Raw genomic sequence first — 17,585 nt, forward strand, 5'->3', positions numbered from 1 at the left:
GTGATTAGTAACAGAATGTGACAATCTCTACAGATTCTTAGAAACAATTATCTGTAAATCTATAGTCTAAATCCAAATGCTAGTGGCAACCAGAAGTGGTCCAATTAATCAATAGGGCTTGTTAAATCAACATTTATGTAAGTCTCATTAATTCAGTGGTTTTACTCTTGCTGGGATTAACAATCCAGTTTAGAACGAAGGTTTTGGTTAACTTGTTATCTTCAAGTAAAAGCTCGTCATTTGCATGCTTCACACATTTACCACCAGGTAAGTGGAAGAACAGTACACAATTTTATTAGCAAATATTGAGTGTTTAGTCTTACCTCCAGATGGTTGTCTACTTTTACGTGGAGATCGAGGTTCTCTCCTATAAGGATCATTAGACCCATACAACTCAACGGTGCCAAGATTTAAGAGTGTGGTCTTTTGAAGGTAATCAACCATAGCGATACCATTACAATTGCCAAAAACTACTCTGAAAGAAAATTTGTTGGGAAAAAATATGACTCCTATGAATGGCTGCTATTCAAACATGTTCTTAAAAGATTGGGTTTTTTTATTGAGATATGCATGAATTTTTGTGTTGATTATGGTTAAAAATCTGAGACATTCTTAAGTAACACTCTGAAATGAAAGTTTATATTGCAAATGTATTTTAAAAGCTTTTAATATTGATTGTGAATAAACATTCAAATTTGACTTTATAAAATATCTAGAAACACCAAATGGTGCAAAAATGCAAAATGCCACTCCACTCCCAGCAGCATAGTGTGTTAAGGTTCTGTATCTCTGTTTGGAAAATAGCTTATGCACATTTTCTTCTCTACAGAAAAAACTGAGATTCAGCTCAGAACATTTAGATTAATTTAATTTACCTGAGAAAAATTCAGAAATCAATTACTTAACATTTAAATAAAAACAGAACATTAATTACTGTGTGTTTTTACTATGTATAAGTGTATACTCAAACTGATGTCATATGAAAATCCTTCTGCTGATCGTTTCCCAAAATGGGTAAATTTAACTTATACAATATTGTCATACTGGGCAAACAGAACTGATACAATACTAGTCAAAGCTACAGCAAAAACCTGTCTGTATAATTTCCCCCTTTAAAATCTATGCCACATAAGGGAGCTGTTTGAATTAAGTTGTCATTTTCAGGTTTGTACATTGTAACTGGAAATTCTGAGTTTGAGGTAGCATGCAAAAATAAGACTACCCACAGCACTGTTGTGTTGTGTGATGAATCTGTTTTTTGGGGTTATGTTTTAGATTACTGCTACCATGACACCAAGAAACATATAAGAAGGTAGAACAAGCTTCTGAAGAAAGTATGATACAGTACAAATACAAATATATGAGTATATTTGGAGCAAGTGCAAGAGAAAACCTTTAAGTATCTTTTTGTGCAAGCATGGGGATACATGCTACACCCAATAGCCTATTGATGTCATATTGCTCCTGCAACAAGCAAAAAACTTTAAAAAGTTAAAGTAAAAAAATAACTTATACTTACAAGCCATAGGCAGAGTTGATTGCAAGGCTCGTTATTTGCTGAGGAGGTTCTCCACTCACCCATACTAGCTGAATAACCTGTTCAACTTGGTAGCCTGGAGATTGTTTGAGGGGAGAGTTTTTAACTCTGTAACATAAATGAAGGGCAGATATCATATTCACCCTTGTGAACATTTGTCAAGATGATAAAAAGTTTGTTATGATTTTATCAAAAAGATATACTTCTTTATAGGCTATGCTAGTTATTACAAGTTAGTACAAGCTTCCAAATCTTCACTCTGGAAGATGTTTGGACTAAATATGCATATTCACATATTTTAATTTTTTATTTATATCCTACTCTTTTCCCAGAACTGGGACTCTGAGAGGCTCACAACAATAAAAGAACAATACAGTTAAAACATTAAAAATACATTAAAAGAGAATTAAATTGTTACAATATTAAAATAGATTACTTGTTAAAAGAATAAAAATACAGTTTAAAAATTAACATTTGAAAACATTTAAAATGATACAGGGCTTGGACTGGATGGCCCTTGTGGTCTCTTCCAACTCCATGATTCTATGATACAATACCCTAATCTGGACCTTTAAGAACATTCTGTTTTTAAAAACCTGCCTGCATAAGTAGGTTTTAACCTGCAGGCAGAAGACCTTATAAGGAGGGGGCCATTCTGGCCACCCTGAGAAATAAGTTCCACAGTCCAGGGGCAGCCACGGAAAAGACTCTCTCTCAAGTCCCCACCAGCCTTGCTTGTGATTGTGATGGGAAGAAGAGAAGGGCTTCTCTTCAGAACCTGGGTCGGCTCATATAGAGAGATACAGTCTGCCAAACAGCCTGTACCTGAACCATATAGGGCTTTATAGGTCATAACCATCACTTTGAATTGTGTCCGGAAACAAACTGGCAGTCAGTGGGGATGTTTTAATAGGGGCATTGTGTGGTCTCTGTAAACTGCCCCTATTTAGCAGCCTGGTTACAGATCTTTGGCGCAGCTGAAATTTCTGAACACTCTTCAAAGGCAGCCCCAAGTTGACAACATGCACGCATATGCATACAGCCTCCAAACTTGTTCCTCTATCCTAATTGCTTTACTAGTTTACATTGAACAAAGTTTTCAGCCATTGTTGGTGGACAAGCTTGGGTTTGAATGACTCATAGTTCACTAAATTCTGAGGAAATAGCAAACATTATCTTGCTGAGAATACAGATATAAATTAAGCAGTTGCCATAGGTGAGGAAAGAACATGTCTCCTAGATTTGTGCCTGCTTCTTATAATTCTACAATAAAGAACAGGATTAACTAAATGTAAACACTAAATTGCAAACTTTACCATTGATTAGAGGTACATTAGGGAATTTCTACCATTTACTACTTTGAAAACATTTATCAGATACTGTATCAGTTTCCAGTGGTATAGTTGTGCTGAGCCTGTTGCTGCAGAATCAACCAAGTCTTGCAGCACTTTAATGATTAACACACTTTATTTGAAATCAACTTTTTATGGCTTAGAGACCATTTCACCAGATGATTTTTTAAAAAGTATATCAATTGTTATAATAAACCTGAAAAAATTACTAGTGTTGTAGTGTTCTGAGTGGAGAATGTCTGTAGAGTGCCTTCATGGAGATCATTCCAGATTTTGAACCACTCCAGAATTTTTTCTTTATTTTTTATTTTGTAGTGGAATTAATTCTGCTATCTTCCAAGCCTCAGTAAAAAAGGAACCATCTGGTTCCACTCATTATATGACTGGTGAGTTGGGCTTGAAAATTCATAACTAGCTTAATATAATTTATTCACTCTGTGATTATAGAAAAAAATCAATCAGGGATTTCAAATATCTAACTTTTAACTACTGCCTATAGTATAAATGGACAAGTCCTAGGAAATAAAGTAAGCAATGGCACAGGAAAAGAAGGTAAAGGAACAAATTTTAACTACATTTCAGAAACTTCAAGCTTTGATTGATCAATTTATTATTTTCAGTAAAATACATTACAGATAAATATTATCCTTCGCACAAGATTGATATATTCATGTAGCCTGCAATTATATATTATTATTTTTAAAAAATACTTTTGTTTTGGAAATTTACATGGTATCTTTCACCACCACAGATTTCTTTGAGAAGCCTGTAGGTTCCAGGTGATGAAGGTGGATTTATTTTTCCACGCTGTAGTTTGTATTGTAGGAATATTTACTGATATATACTAGTCTTTGTGTTTTTTCATCTATACTGAACCTCTCGTCTTAGGCTGTGCTGGAATCTTCTTGCCTGATGCCTCTTTGTAAGTACTGATACAGCAAGATTAACTCTCCCCCTCTCTCAACTTTTTACAAGTTTTAAAATTAGGGAACTTTGGTGTACAATGTCATGACCACTGTCTTTGATTTGTTTTCCCAGTCCAAATTAACTTTATGGGTAATCAAGATGTGAAAAACAGGAAGCAGTCTTTCAAGCTGATGGACCATTCTGACTTTGAACCAACTAACTGGTTCTTCTGCTATATTTCTCCCATTTGCACAATTAATGAGAAAATGTGATTTGCCAACTTCTTCAGAAGGCTATTATTTTCAGTTACAACATATGTTGGTATCTAAGTAAGAGGTGAAACAGATGGCCCCAATTGGGTGGCCTGGAGCCGCCCCATTTAGGCTGGGTTGGGGCGGTGGCAAACAGACACACAGCCCCAATCCAGCCAGCTTCTGGCCCAAACAGGAATGGAAAAAACCCACTCCTATTTTGGGCGGAAAAAAGCTACCCCATTGCTTTGTTGTGAGATTTCTTCCCAAATAAATCTGTGGTGGTGAAAGACACCATGTAAATTTCCAAAACAAATATACAATTGGAGTGTAATTGTCGGCGCAACCTCCAGTTGACCTGAGGGTGTGGCGTGTGTAAATGCCACCCTGCCAAACTGGCTATTGTACAGTGGACCCTTGTTATACATTTGGTTCCAAGATTCCCCGTGTATAACAAAATGCATGTATGCTCAAGTCCCATTAAATATAATGACATAGCAAAATGCTGTCCCTTATAAAAAATGGAAAATCAAGGTTTGATATTTGAAATTTATACTTTTTTAAAAACATTTTCAAACCGTGTATGCTTGAATCCATGTATAAGAAGGGCTGACTGTATACTGTATATCAAACTTTGATTCACACAGCAAAAATTCTTATTTATTTATTTATTTAGTATGCCACCTTTCTGCCAAGGCAACTTCCAAAGAAAGTAAAATTTTAAAAAACCTTAACAAATCTTATAGAAACAATTAAAATTCCATACATTAAAAAAACCAATTAAAAACCTACAAAGGTTAAAAAAAAACACATCCCAGTCAGAAGCTCCCCTGTTTATACATTAAAAGATTGCTTAAAGAAAAAGGTTTTTGCCTTATAGAAATGCAGGTATATTTGATTCTGCAATGCTTATTTAGTAATTGCTTTCATGTATTTCTCAAACATATAACTTGGCTATGCCTAGTGGTAGTTTCTTTTTGGGGAAAGGTCAACAGTTGAATTAATTTTGTTTTGGACCTATCTCTAAATTTTGTAGAATTGAATGTATTGTACATTATGAGCCTGTATGTTAGAAGTTAACTTTTGATCAATAAAAATGGATTCCAATGTTTCTGACAGCTGAATAAGCAGGGGTGAGCCTGTGTCTACACAATGCTGCAATGTAGGTCTTTTATACTGCAGACCTAGAAAGACAAAATACCCACTCTTCATTATTCAACAGCCCAAAGAGTTCAAAACCTTTTTCACATTTGTCTGACACAATAGACAACAACTCTCTGAAGATGCCAGCCACAGATGCTAGTGAAACGTCAGGAAGAAACTCTTCTAGAACATAGCTACATAGCCTGAAAAACCCACAAAAAACTATAGACAACAACTCTGTTTGGATGCTTATTTGGATATTTGGTTGTCTTTTCTAGAAGTGTATGCATATGTGATTTTTTTTCCTGTTCCATTTTCAGTTTTGTTCTTTTTTGTTATTATGCAAAGAATAAATAGACTAACTATAAAAAATGCTATTTGGCATACATTTCTTTTTGAAGCATTGAGAATTTCTTTTTGAAGCACTGAGAAGTTATACAATGCTTTAGAAAAAAGCTGTAGTCATACAGAAAATGTGCTTTGAAGTATAGAGAAAACAGAAAGTGTCAATTTTGTGCTACAAATTCATCTTTAACTACATATTAAAAAGGAAGTACTTTTAGTTTAATTACATAGCTTTGTTTAAAGATGCCTAGATGCAAGGTGTGAAGAATTTAAACCTGCTGAAGCTCAATTTCTGTTCAAGATACAGTTGCAAACAATGGAAGTTGGTAAATGCAGCTGTCAAACTACATAATTTTATATGCTCCTGCTAAATGAATGTACAATTGTATTGTATACACTGTAGAGAAATGCAAGCCCAATACACATGTTTTCTATTAGTGCACCATAATAATACTATATTGTAATGCTATGTACTGGGAGAAGCATGAGCAACCATAACCAAAAGGAGTGCCTACTAAAACAAAGTTATAGCTTTTTTTACAAGCTGATAAAGTAGTCAATGAAAGCAATGTATGAGACACAAACTACCATGAAACTTACTTTAAACATGGGACATTATCACGAAGCCCATCAGATGAGCTACTGCTAGTGGATGGATGAGACTGGGGAGCAATAGACTGAGGATTGGAACCTGTGCCTGGAGTAGGCAGTGGTGGTAATTGCTCAGGATCTGGAGATTCTATATAATTTATTTCATATAACAGCCGTACTTCAAGCATCTGCAAATAACAATGAAGGAGACAAACCGCAGTAGAGTTACTGACAACTGCAATATGCTATTTTGACCAAAATAATCACTTCATAACTAAAGATAACGGCCAGAATCATACTGCAATATATGACTTACACAATGGTCCATTATGTGAGCAGTGTTTATTTTTAATTCAAGTGAAAGTAGTAGTAGAAGATCACTAAAATCAAATGCCACTTACTGGAATAACTTCTGTTGTTATTTCTTGTTTGCTGAATCTGTAAACAATCACATGTGCAGAAACCCCTGCAATGCACAGCATCCTGCTTTCTGCACACCATGAGATGATCTGAATGGCATATGGGTCTTCATCTACTATGTCTGTGCTAGGCCTGTCATCTTTATTTCGAGACTTTTCAAAGACTTTTGCTGTTTTCAGTTTGTATAGCACTTGCAATGTTACTAGGAATAAATAAACATGTGGTTAGTTATATGCAGAAATGCATATTATTTTTTGGACATTTCTCTATATACATTTTTTTAAATAGGCAAGTTCTGAATCAAAGGTTGTAATATATAATGCTCATCTTTCCCTGTTCATTGCCTGGGATCCAAAAATCCAGTATGCAAACTTCCACAGGTGAACAGTGTGTGTGTGTACCACTGATACTTCCCACTGCAACATTCTCCATGCTAGATAGGGAGCATTTAAGGAATTGTGTGGGAAGAGGTAGTCAGGAGAATAATAGTGAACATTTTAAAACAGCATGGGTTCCAGGGCATTGTAAAGTTGCACAGACTACAAAGAACCAAAAATAGTATTTCATCTTTTAGCAAGGTTTCACTATATTTTCAGGCTTCCCAATTTCCTCAACTACCACTCGGACATATTTAACCCCATTTCCTCTATCATCTGGCTCTCTGCTTCTCTTGCATATCTGCATATAACACCAATTCAGTTAAGAGAAGTAGTGCTTATATCCTATTCAAATCAATCAGGCTGTTTAGTCACAATTAACCTAAATCCATTCAGTTCAATGAGAGGTAAACATAGCTGCCCAGGGCCTTAATAGTCAAATGAGGAAGAAAGATAGGAGGCATATAATCTTAGCACTGTTATATTCATAATACATCACTTTTATAGGACCAAAGATGTTTTAAAAATATTTTCTATAAAAAAACTTTTGTCAAAGCACTCACTTGCGGAGGCATCCCAGAACTTGATTGATCCATCTGCATGCCTATTAAAAAAAGAAAACAATTTTTAAAAAAATCTAGGAGAATGCACAAATTTCATTATTATTGTCTGATATTCTTAAAGAATGATAATGAGATTTAGGCCTGAAGTAGATAGGCCAGAAAGACTGTGCCGGTGCTGGGACTGCGTGTGTCGTCCTGATCTGGGCTGCTACTGCAGTCCTAAACCAGGCCACCAGAAGGAACTGATTCTATCTACTCATTCTTGGACCAGTTCTTTCCAGATGACATTGTGTTGGTGTGGCTTCTAGTCGCATTCGGGGCATGCACCATCTAAACACCGTGCCCTCAACAAAGCCTGAAGCCAGCATTTTTGGACTGTCACGTTCTGGCCCATTTTATTTATACTCAGTTGTCACAACATAATTATATGGCTCTATCTCTCTTCTAGCACTAAGGCAGTGGTTCTAAACCTTCCTAATGCCACACCCCCCTGGCGGCTGGAAATCCTGCTCTTTTTTCCAGCTGGTGGCCTCCTTGATTGGTTGGGAGGACAGGAAGGGGCAGAACATCCAGATGCTTACAAGCCCCATTGACTTTTATGGCTGGAAGCCCTGTCCCTTCTTACGGCCAGCAGCCTCCCTGATTGGTAGGCCGGGAAGGGGCGGGACTTCCAGCCACGTGTTTGCTGCGCGGGGTTGAAGCCTCACCCATGGCAGCAGGCCAGAGGGGGCCTGGCCGCCCTGGAGGACGAGGGGCGAGCCCAAACTGAGTGATCCCTGTGAAAGGGTCATTCGACCCCCCAAAGGGGTCACGACCTACAGCACTAAGGCGTTAAGAGCAAAATGGCCATTATTTTCATGTGACTGAGGAAGAACAGCTTGTTCATTGTACATTGCACTAAGAAGAAGAGCCCTCTTTCCTGTCCATCTGGTGCCATCCGGCCATGGAGGGAGAAATGTGGGCCCAGCTCCATCAGGCCTGGCCTAGATTAAGCAGCAGACCCCTCCCTCCAGTCCATCTTCCTTGGTCCAGGCCTCAGAGGGAGAGAAGAATTGCTGGACTTGATCCCCTTCCCCATCACCATTCCCTTCTTTTGTGTTGTGTCTTTTTAGATTGTAAGCCTGAGGGCAGGGAACCGTCTAATTAAAAATAATAATAATTGTAATCCGATCTGAGAGCCTTTAGCTGAAGGGCGGGGTATAAATACCATAAATAATAATTAATAATAATACAGTGCGCCTGCGTCATATGCTGAAAGTCGCATTGGGAAGGGGTCCCATTACTGATAGGGATAATGGGATGCGTGCCCAATGTGCACACACCATGCCATGGGCACAAGCCCCATTATTTTTAATGGGGCTTGAGCATATGAGGATTTCCCCTTACATGGGAGGCAGGGGGTGTTCCAGAATGGATCTCCCACGTAAAGGAAGGGCCCACTGTATTATGTCCTGTACAGGTAAAATGTAAAGACATATGGTGACTCAGAAAGTTGGTAAAACTGTTGCTACATGCAAAGTTTCCTGTTTCTTAATATAGGTGCATTGCAGCAAACATGGGAGAGGTAAAGGAATTTTTTTTTAGCATAGCATTAGAGCTGAGGTTAAGCTCTTATTTTGTGAAGTCACTTCAGAATCTAGCAAGAGAAATTTTGGGGCTCAACAGACGTCCCTAAGGGGCGGCTGCTTTCCTCGCCACACAAACCACACGCCGTGGCCCCGATCTGGCCTTTCCACAGCGCAAAAAGGGTACCCTAGCCGTGGCAGCAGTGGCTTTTCGATGCTCCTTTGGCACAGCATGTTTAATGCTGCGCCAACAGAGTGCCGTGATGCCCCTCACCATGTGATTGGGTGAGCAGCATGATGCCGGTGTAGGGGCAGCCGATGTGTATATGCCCACGCCCCCATGCCAGCGTATAACACCAGTCTGTAGAGGCCCTTTAACTGTTTATAAAGTACACAGTGGATTGCAGACTGTTTATTTTGCTTCACTAAATTCAGTAGGGGCCAGTACAATCCTAAATCAATTTACAAGGAGTAAGCTCCTCTGAACTTGGTGTTTCTTCTTACTCTGTTCTGAGTAACTATGCACAGACTGGACAGTAAGCCAATCCTATGTGCACTGCTCTGAAATTTGCAAGAACTTTTATATAGCAATTAAAATAATTATTGATATACATAGTTTTTGAATTAAGAATAAAGTGGAAAAATCCCCAAACATGCAAAAAGGAACTTAAACCTAACTGAAGTCCATTCATTTCTACAGCAGTTAAAGGTGGCTGATCAAGCCCTTACTGTCCAAGTGAGCAAGACAGAGAGGAGAGATATTATCTCAGAAATACCCCTATTTGTCATACATCACTTTTATAGGAACATCCTTTCATGGCTCCACAGCATCAAAAACCTACTACAGAGAAATTCGTAGACTGTCATAACAGAACTTTTGAGGGGAGGGCTGTGATAAAACATTTAAGACTTGTAAAATCATACTGAGTTTATTCAAAACTGAAAAAGATTATTCATACATCCACCTAGATATTCACAGAGAATATTTACATGCATGCAAGCTAAGGAAAAATTGGTGGTACTTGAGGGCTACTGATGAAAAACTATCTACTTCTGCTTGTGTATTTTAATTCTTTTGTGTTGTGATAGGTTTTACAACAATCTCATTATAGATTAAGTCCTATTGCCTTGTGAACAGTGCTTGAAGACAACAGGATACAACTAATGTTATATTATTAATGTTAATCATTTATCCTCACCAAAGCAGGGTGTAGCAAAGTTATATTTCAAAAGTAACACAAATGGTAGGAGGATGAGAATAAAACTTTTTACTGAAAAGCCTGTAACATGCAATGCCAAGTTATGTACATGGATTTATTTTATATAGTTGTTTTATTAATCTTAAAGCATTTTCAAAAGACAGAAGAAAAAACACTACATGTAACATATGCCTAAGTGGTTTTGGGGGGGATGCAGTTCCTGATAACAGTGGAGTGGGAATCTTACCAAGTTACATATTATTTTTTTAAAAATTAACTTTCTAAGCTCTGGTCTCTGAGACAGAATTCTATACACAGATTAAAGGTCACTGGGAACATTTCTTCTCCAGTTTTATGAGAGGACAACATTTATATTTCTAATAAAGGTTTTTAAAAATGTCAGCACTTGGTAAAAACATGTCAACTTTTACAAGAAATGGATGGGTGGACTCAAGATTCTTTTCAGAGTTTTTTCTTCTCCCTGATATACTACTTCCTTCTATGAGAGATTAAGCAATGTTCTTTCCTTTCTCTTGAACAAAATATCCATCTTCTGTACCCCATGTTATTTTGTATGTTTGATTTTTAGCACAATAATTAAGATGATTTGTAATTATAAGTATGTATAATTAAGATGATTTGTAATTACTGTGCATATCTTTATGTTTTCAAGCTCATGTTCATATTAATACTTACCCAGTAATAATGATCTCTGGATAACTCTGTGTGACCAAACCCCAGTTTCCACCATTGATAGGCCATTCCTAATTAAACAGACAAATAGATTAAATTGAAATATATGGAACACTATTGCTTAAAATTAAGGTATTAATTCCTTTTCGTACCTTTTTACTGTAACCTTGACGCTTCTGTCGAGCCCCAACTGAATAAAGTGCTGGAATAAGGTCCACAGGACAATCAGCAAAATATTCACAGCAGGTGACTGGAGATTCATGTATACTCAAGGGGTAGGGATTCTCAAATATAGGATATCTTTATAAATGGAATGAAAACATAATCACAGTTATTTTTTATGTATAAGTTTAAGTATTACATTTTTCTTGAAATGACTTTTAACTATTATAGATGTGTCAATAGAAGAGAGCAAGAATTAGTAAATTAGTGCAAGGGACTGTACTATTTATAATCCACTTGAAAAAACACCAACATATGAACTTTCTTAACATTCTAGTATTGTTAGAACCCGACAATGAATATTTAGTTGTAAACCCCTTTTGTTATATTGACAACACACACAGAGCAAGTACTTAAAAACAAATCATGTGAATTAGTCTATACGTTCTACTGAAAATTCACACTTCAACAAAATGCTCAATAGTCAGTAATCTTCAGGAACTACTTTGTGATCTATCACTTTAAATGTGTGTGTGATAAAATTTACCTAAAATCGCTTTAGTACAAAAACTCCAGCAGCTATAACACAAAAAATAGCATCTAAAAGCAAGAAGGATAAGGAAGTCAGACTACCTTCATTTCACCACCTAGTCATTAGTTACTTTATTAACATAGTATATTAACATAGGTGGTTATACAATTATATAATGCATTAGCATTACAGGGCCAGGCCATTCATAGGCCTATTTCAAGAAGCTGTAATGGTGAAATGTAAGCACACATGCCATTCAACTCGCTTAGAACATAATGTACAATGGACAGATGATCATCAGGTTAACAAACTTCTACTCACATGCTGAGATTTCTTATTCTGCTTTCCCCACATGTATTCTAACCCTCATCTCAAGAGCCTCAACATCTGCATTTAAAAAGTGTCACCTATGCTTTAGAGCAAATCTGGGGTACGTGCAATGAACTGTATGGAGGGAAGAAGGGGAATTTCTCCTACTGACTGATTATATGATTCTTTCCCCATAAGAAGAAAAAAGTAAGAAAGTCACCTTAATGAACATGCTATCCTGGTTGACAGTCTGTTTTGTAGGCATAGTGGAGAGACATTAACATTCAGGTTCTCACACTCCTCTCAGGTATATACAAATGTGTTAAGTGTATAGACCAGCTGAGAATGAAATTATTGTAGTAATAGATTCTCCAAAAAGAAAAAAAAACAATACAAAAACCTGAGTAACATTTGGTTGAAAACCAAATATTATGGCTGGAATTATACTCCTAAAAGGAAAATAAATACAGCGCACCCACTCCATATGCAGGCGTGACATACAGGGCTTCTGTTTTGTGGGGAAGCTATGCTGAAATCTACTGAATGACCTGTGCACCCATGGCGCATGTGCACCACGCCACCGCGAGCACAAGCCCCATTCTATTGAATGGGGCTTGAGCTTATGCGGCATTTGCCTTACATGGGGGGGAGGGGTGTTCCAGAACGGATCCCCGCATAAGGCAAGGCTCCACGGTAATCACATTTCCTCTAATTCTGAAGCAACTTCAAATGTTTGGCATAATATTGTACTGGTACACAGTATCAGAGATTGGGTACACATCTTCTTTCTTTCTTTCTGACAGATAGAAAAGGGGGGCTTTGGCTGTTTTAGACTGTTCATATAGAATGCAGGGATATTTTGAACATCCCCATTACCACTTTTCTTAGCCATCTTTTCTCTGTGTAAAGATACTGTGTTTAACAGCTGTAGATATAAAATAGGTGTAGGTTTTCCAGAAGTGGTGTTCCATAACATTTTACTTGAGGCATTTCAAATCACCCAAATACACCAATGCTAAGCCTTGTGCCCACATCCTGTCTGCAAAATGGGAACAATCATACTGTCTTGACTCAGTATGCTTTAATTTAAAGATTATTAAACTGAAGCAGAAAATGTAGTTTTTATGCTAAATAAAAACTGACAATGTAGCTGACTTCAGAAAATAACCAATTATTTGAGAATGTGTGCAGAAGTCTAGTCATTTTTCATGAGGCTACTTTTTTTTAAAGAAGTCATTTTTTAAAAAAAGTTTACTCAAAGCAGATAACACTGATGTTATAAGCACAGCTGGTGTCAAACTTCTTCTGGCTTCAGCCTATTTGGCCCTTGGCATATTGTGAAGAGAGGCTTAAAGGTTAGGAGGAAGAGTGGAAAACCAATTTGGCAGTGAAACAGACTTTATGGGCAGCTAGGAAAGGAGGATAAGGGAGGGACTCAGATTTGATCAGACAGTGGGCGTCAGGCTAGTTCATAAACCAGGCAAATTGTAGCTAGTATCCACTTGTAAAACCATTGGTCAGAGACTGATATGCCCTTTCTAGGTCAAGGATAGTATTGGGAAAGTGGATCCTTTTGAAATTCTTTGTTCCTCACCAGGTAAAAAGCCAGTGCTCAGAAAGCATCCAGCATGTACAGGTTAGTCTCCAAGGGAAGCACTACTGGTCAGATGGACTGCTTTTTAATTAGCTTTAAACTGCGTCTAACAGATTAGGAGATGCTGATTTCATCTGCAGTTCAAGAGACTAACTAAGTTATGTATGTCCCCCAACAGCAACAATGGATTCTGGTCACCTACGAGAACACCCAGAGAAGTCATAAACCTTTGTGGTGAGTAAGATTTGGATTCATTTAGATTCATTCAGGGACAGAGAATGGGACTGAGAAGGAAGGTCCTGAATTGGAGCTAAGATTGAAATCAGAGAGACACTGCTCATTATCTGCAGCCTGGTGTCCTCTGGGGCTGTAGCCATTGCTTTATCTGTTAGGCCTAAAGCAGAAGGCCAAGGTAATTGAGGCAGATGATGAGATATGAAGACAAAGAAGGGTGAGTGTGCTTATCCTTTCCTCCTCCTCCTCCTCCTCCTCCTCCTCCTCCTCCTCCTCCTCTTTTAACATTCCTTAAATGCTGAGGCCACTTTGAGTCCTGTGTTGGCTCTGCAGATTGCAGACAGGTTTTTGCACTGTGTATCAGATGACAGGGTCAGAGTTAAAGCAGCATCCTCAAGTGGACCCAGTGATCTAGAGCCTGACAGGACTGGCTCTGATGAGGGTTCGTGTGCTCTGATCTGTTCCTTTGTGGATAGGACAAATTTTCAAACAACCTTTTTATTTTTTCCAATGTGTGCACCCAAAGGCAGGCAGTCCAATTCCAAAAGGACTGCTTAGTGAATATTTGGCCATGGTGGCACTTCCCAATAATGTAGCTCTTACCGAGGCAGTTTAAGCAACAGGAGTTGCTTGAACTGTGTGACTGGGATTTTGGACTCCAAAGGCCATAAAGTGATGACCAAGCACTACTAGGGGGAATGAAGAGATGATGGAGACAATGAGATGAAGAGAAGTGAGGTAAAGAGACAAGGAAGACAACAAATAAAAAGCTCATTTTTTAAAAAAGCAAATGTGGTGTTTATAGACAAGGTTAGTCTAGAATAAACCAATGAGGCACAAAGGTTCCCAACCTTTCTATTTATGCTGCAGTGGTCAAAAAGGAACTGAAGGAAATGGCATGCGGTTAAGCACACTGCAAGGGGGTGGGACTCTACCAAAATGCTGCTAAAAATGCTCTACTAGAAGGTTCTGAATTGGTGTTGTGCAGGTGCAGGATTATCCTAATTTGAGAGACAAAAAAACCACAAAGAAGAACTACAGTTCCCTACAAAACAGGCTTACACTGATTAATCCTCTTTCTTTGCAGTTTAACTTCTGATTGTCTACTCAAATAATAAACACACAAAAATGCTGTATAGCATTCACTATTCTCTTCCTTTATATCAGAGGAGAAACCATAGAAATCTGTCATCAACCATAAGCCACATTATAATAAAGGTATTTTAAAATAGCAACACTGGATTAAAATGTATTGTAAAAGCACACTTTAAAGGCAACAATGCACAACAGAAATTCAAAAGTAACTTGGCTCAAACAAGATAGGGAGTTCAACTGAGACTTTTTATACCTTTGGGCCAACTGGCTCCAAGGCTTTATTTTTTCCCTACTCTTCTTAAAGAAACATATACTACACACTACAGGATCTCCACTCAGTATATTGATGTGATGCTCAAACACTTTCAAGATCAGAAATGTTCCACCAAAGGCTACTCCTACCTGTGAAAGGTGTCTTGTTATTATATGCCTTCAAGTCATTTCCAACTTATGGCAACCCTAAAGTGAACCTATCACAGGATTTCTTCAGAAGGAGTTTGCCTTTGCCTTCCTCTGAGGCTGACAGAATGTGCGACTTACCCAAGGTCACCTAGTAGATTTCCATGGCTACATCATGCTTGCTCCCCAAAGAATGTCTTAATAAACCATAAATTTACCCTGTAATTAACATTATCCATTGTCCACTTTGGTAAATGACACAATTAGGAACTTCAAGCTTTCAAAAGGTTAAAGAACCGAAAGACTGAACTTCAAACTCATTGAATAAGAGCCAAAAGCAAGCAAGCAAGCAAACAAACAAGGTTGGCAAAAAGGTGGGGAGAATAGCAGCATTCTTTACTATCAGGAGGAAAAGATGAAAATCTGTCATCAAACACAGCTAGACTACTTTATAATTCATTGTGAGTTATCTTTGGTTCTCTATTCCAAATCAGGAGCCAAAATGTTATCCGAGGCTCTTCGTAACAGTTCCTTCAAAATTCCTTTCAATGGGACTAGATTCATATGTTCATATAAATATAACCAAAATAGAGAAATCACAGGTTAACACAACTAAGCAAACAGGCTCATTTGCTAACAGCTTATTTAACAGCATGCAAAACAAAACAAAAACCCAAACAAAAATAAGAGATATTTCCATATAATTGTATTATCTTAAATTCTTACCCATTTTGTGCAAGATCAATAAGTACTAAATCTTTTTCTAGAAGAACAACCACAGCATATGGCTCTTGAAAATCTGAATGAAAAAAACAATAATACATCCAAAAAGTGTGATCAGTTATTTTTCTTTTGCTAAACATTTTTCCACGAATGATTTAAGTTTATGAGGTTTGATACAACATACTATCATAAAAAAGTAATATAAAAACTGGAGAGGCAAGAAAGTATTTCAGGCTTGTCTGCTATGAATATGATAGAAAAGACTTGGGGAGACAGGACACACTGTACATCTCCTGTATTCACATTTTTATACCACTTCCACTATATTTTTAATACCAGTTTACAACCAATGGTCCCAGAAGAAAATAAAAACAATAAATGAAAACCAAGTAAGAATCTTTAAAATAGTTCAACTGAGCAATTTTTTTTTTAAAAAAATGCCAGAGTCACAAATTACTTTAATGCATCCAGCAGGAATAAACTTTGGAAAGTGCAATCAACAAGATAGTTTTCTTCTTTCTGCAGAACTAAATTAAATTGGAGCAGTAAAAAGAAAGAAATCAAACTATATCTCTGGATGTTACAAATAGTTCCCCCACCTCCGACTTTTAATGTTGGAGGGAGGGCTGTGAAGTCTTCCCCATCTGACCCAGCAGAAGACTGCTGCAGTCCAAATAACAGCTGCCTCCATTTCACTCCCCAAACATTAGGTCTGTCTGTGTATTATTATCAAGAATGAAGACAAAGGGGATTCAGGGCAATGCTGTTGCAACTTCAGAATGACATATGTCCACATTGAATATATTTGATAAAACCCAGAAAGACGTTCTAGATTGGCAACTATCATTTCTTCTGGATACCAGGTTGATGACCAAACAGGATGGTATTAGAAATGGTTATCTTAACTCCAAAATGGTACGATTATTATTATTTTTCTTCTTAGAAGAACCTGGATTATTTGCCCATATAATTAAAGGGCCTGGGAAATTATTCCTGCCATTTTTCTGTCTTCAAAATCCTCCACACAACTCTTTCAAATAAATTCCCTTATTTACTTATTTGTCAAGCAGCAGCATTAGGAGTCATAGGTCCTGGCATGTATGGAGTGGAACAGAAGAAATTTCTTCTCCACTTCTGTCCTTGATCTTCTGCTGCCTTGGATACTATTGCACTTGACGTTAATCCCTCATTTATACTATTTTAAACAGGTTTTTTTTTAATGATCTCAGATTTGCTGTAGCTTTATCAGTGCAGTAGGATCTTCTGGGAAGCTGCTGCTATCACTACACTAAAAGTTTTTTTTGAAGCTTACGAAATGGAAGAAAAGGGGGAAAATACAAAGGGTGGGAAAATGCTGGAATTGTAAATCCCCTCTTCTTGAATTATTTCACCCCATCCCTTCCTCTTTGGGGCTTCAGGTAAAAAGCAGTGCTAGCCCATTTGTTAAGCAAAACACATACACCAACATGACAAACATCCTTTAAATGTCTTATTTAAATCCTTCAACAGTTTTACCCACCTTGGCTCAATGCTATGGAATTCTGAAATTTGTAGTTCTGTGAGATATTTAGCCTTCTCTTATATAGACCTCTGGT

General features: G+C 37.4%; 1 protein-coding gene across 6 annotated transcripts in view; it reads right to left on the reverse strand.

The window, feature by feature from the left end:
• Window positions 1-17,585, reverse strand: part of STXBP5 (syntaxin binding protein 5) — a 160,273-nt gene that overhangs the window by 45,233 nt on the left and 97,455 nt on the right. For all 6 annotated transcript variants that reach the window (XM_089530231.1, XM_089530227.1, XM_089530226.1 and 3 more), the window contains 8 exons: window positions 15,994-16,066; window positions 11,095-11,242; window positions 10,946-11,013; window positions 7,486-7,526; window positions 6,527-6,747; window positions 6,135-6,313; window positions 1,520-1,645; window positions 324-475 (listed from right to left, as the gene is read on the reverse strand). In XM_089530231.1, coding sequence (XP_089386357.1) covers window positions 324-475; window positions 1,520-1,645; window positions 6,135-6,313; window positions 6,527-6,747; window positions 7,486-7,526; window positions 10,946-11,013; window positions 11,095-11,242; window positions 15,994-16,066 — 1,008 coding nt within the window. The remainder of the gene's footprint in view (window positions 1-323; window positions 476-1,519; window positions 1,646-6,134; window positions 6,314-6,526; window positions 6,748-7,485; window positions 7,527-10,945; window positions 11,014-11,094; window positions 11,243-15,993; window positions 16,067-17,585) is intronic.

Source organism: Sceloporus occidentalis, unplaced genomic scaffold, assembly GCF_023333645.1.
Source record: "Sceloporus occidentalis isolate IW3139 unplaced genomic scaffold, rSceOcc1.0.p SCAF_6, whole genome shotgun sequence".
Lineage (NCBI taxonomy): Eukaryota > Metazoa > Chordata > Lepidosauria > Squamata > Phrynosomatidae > Sceloporus > Sceloporus occidentalis.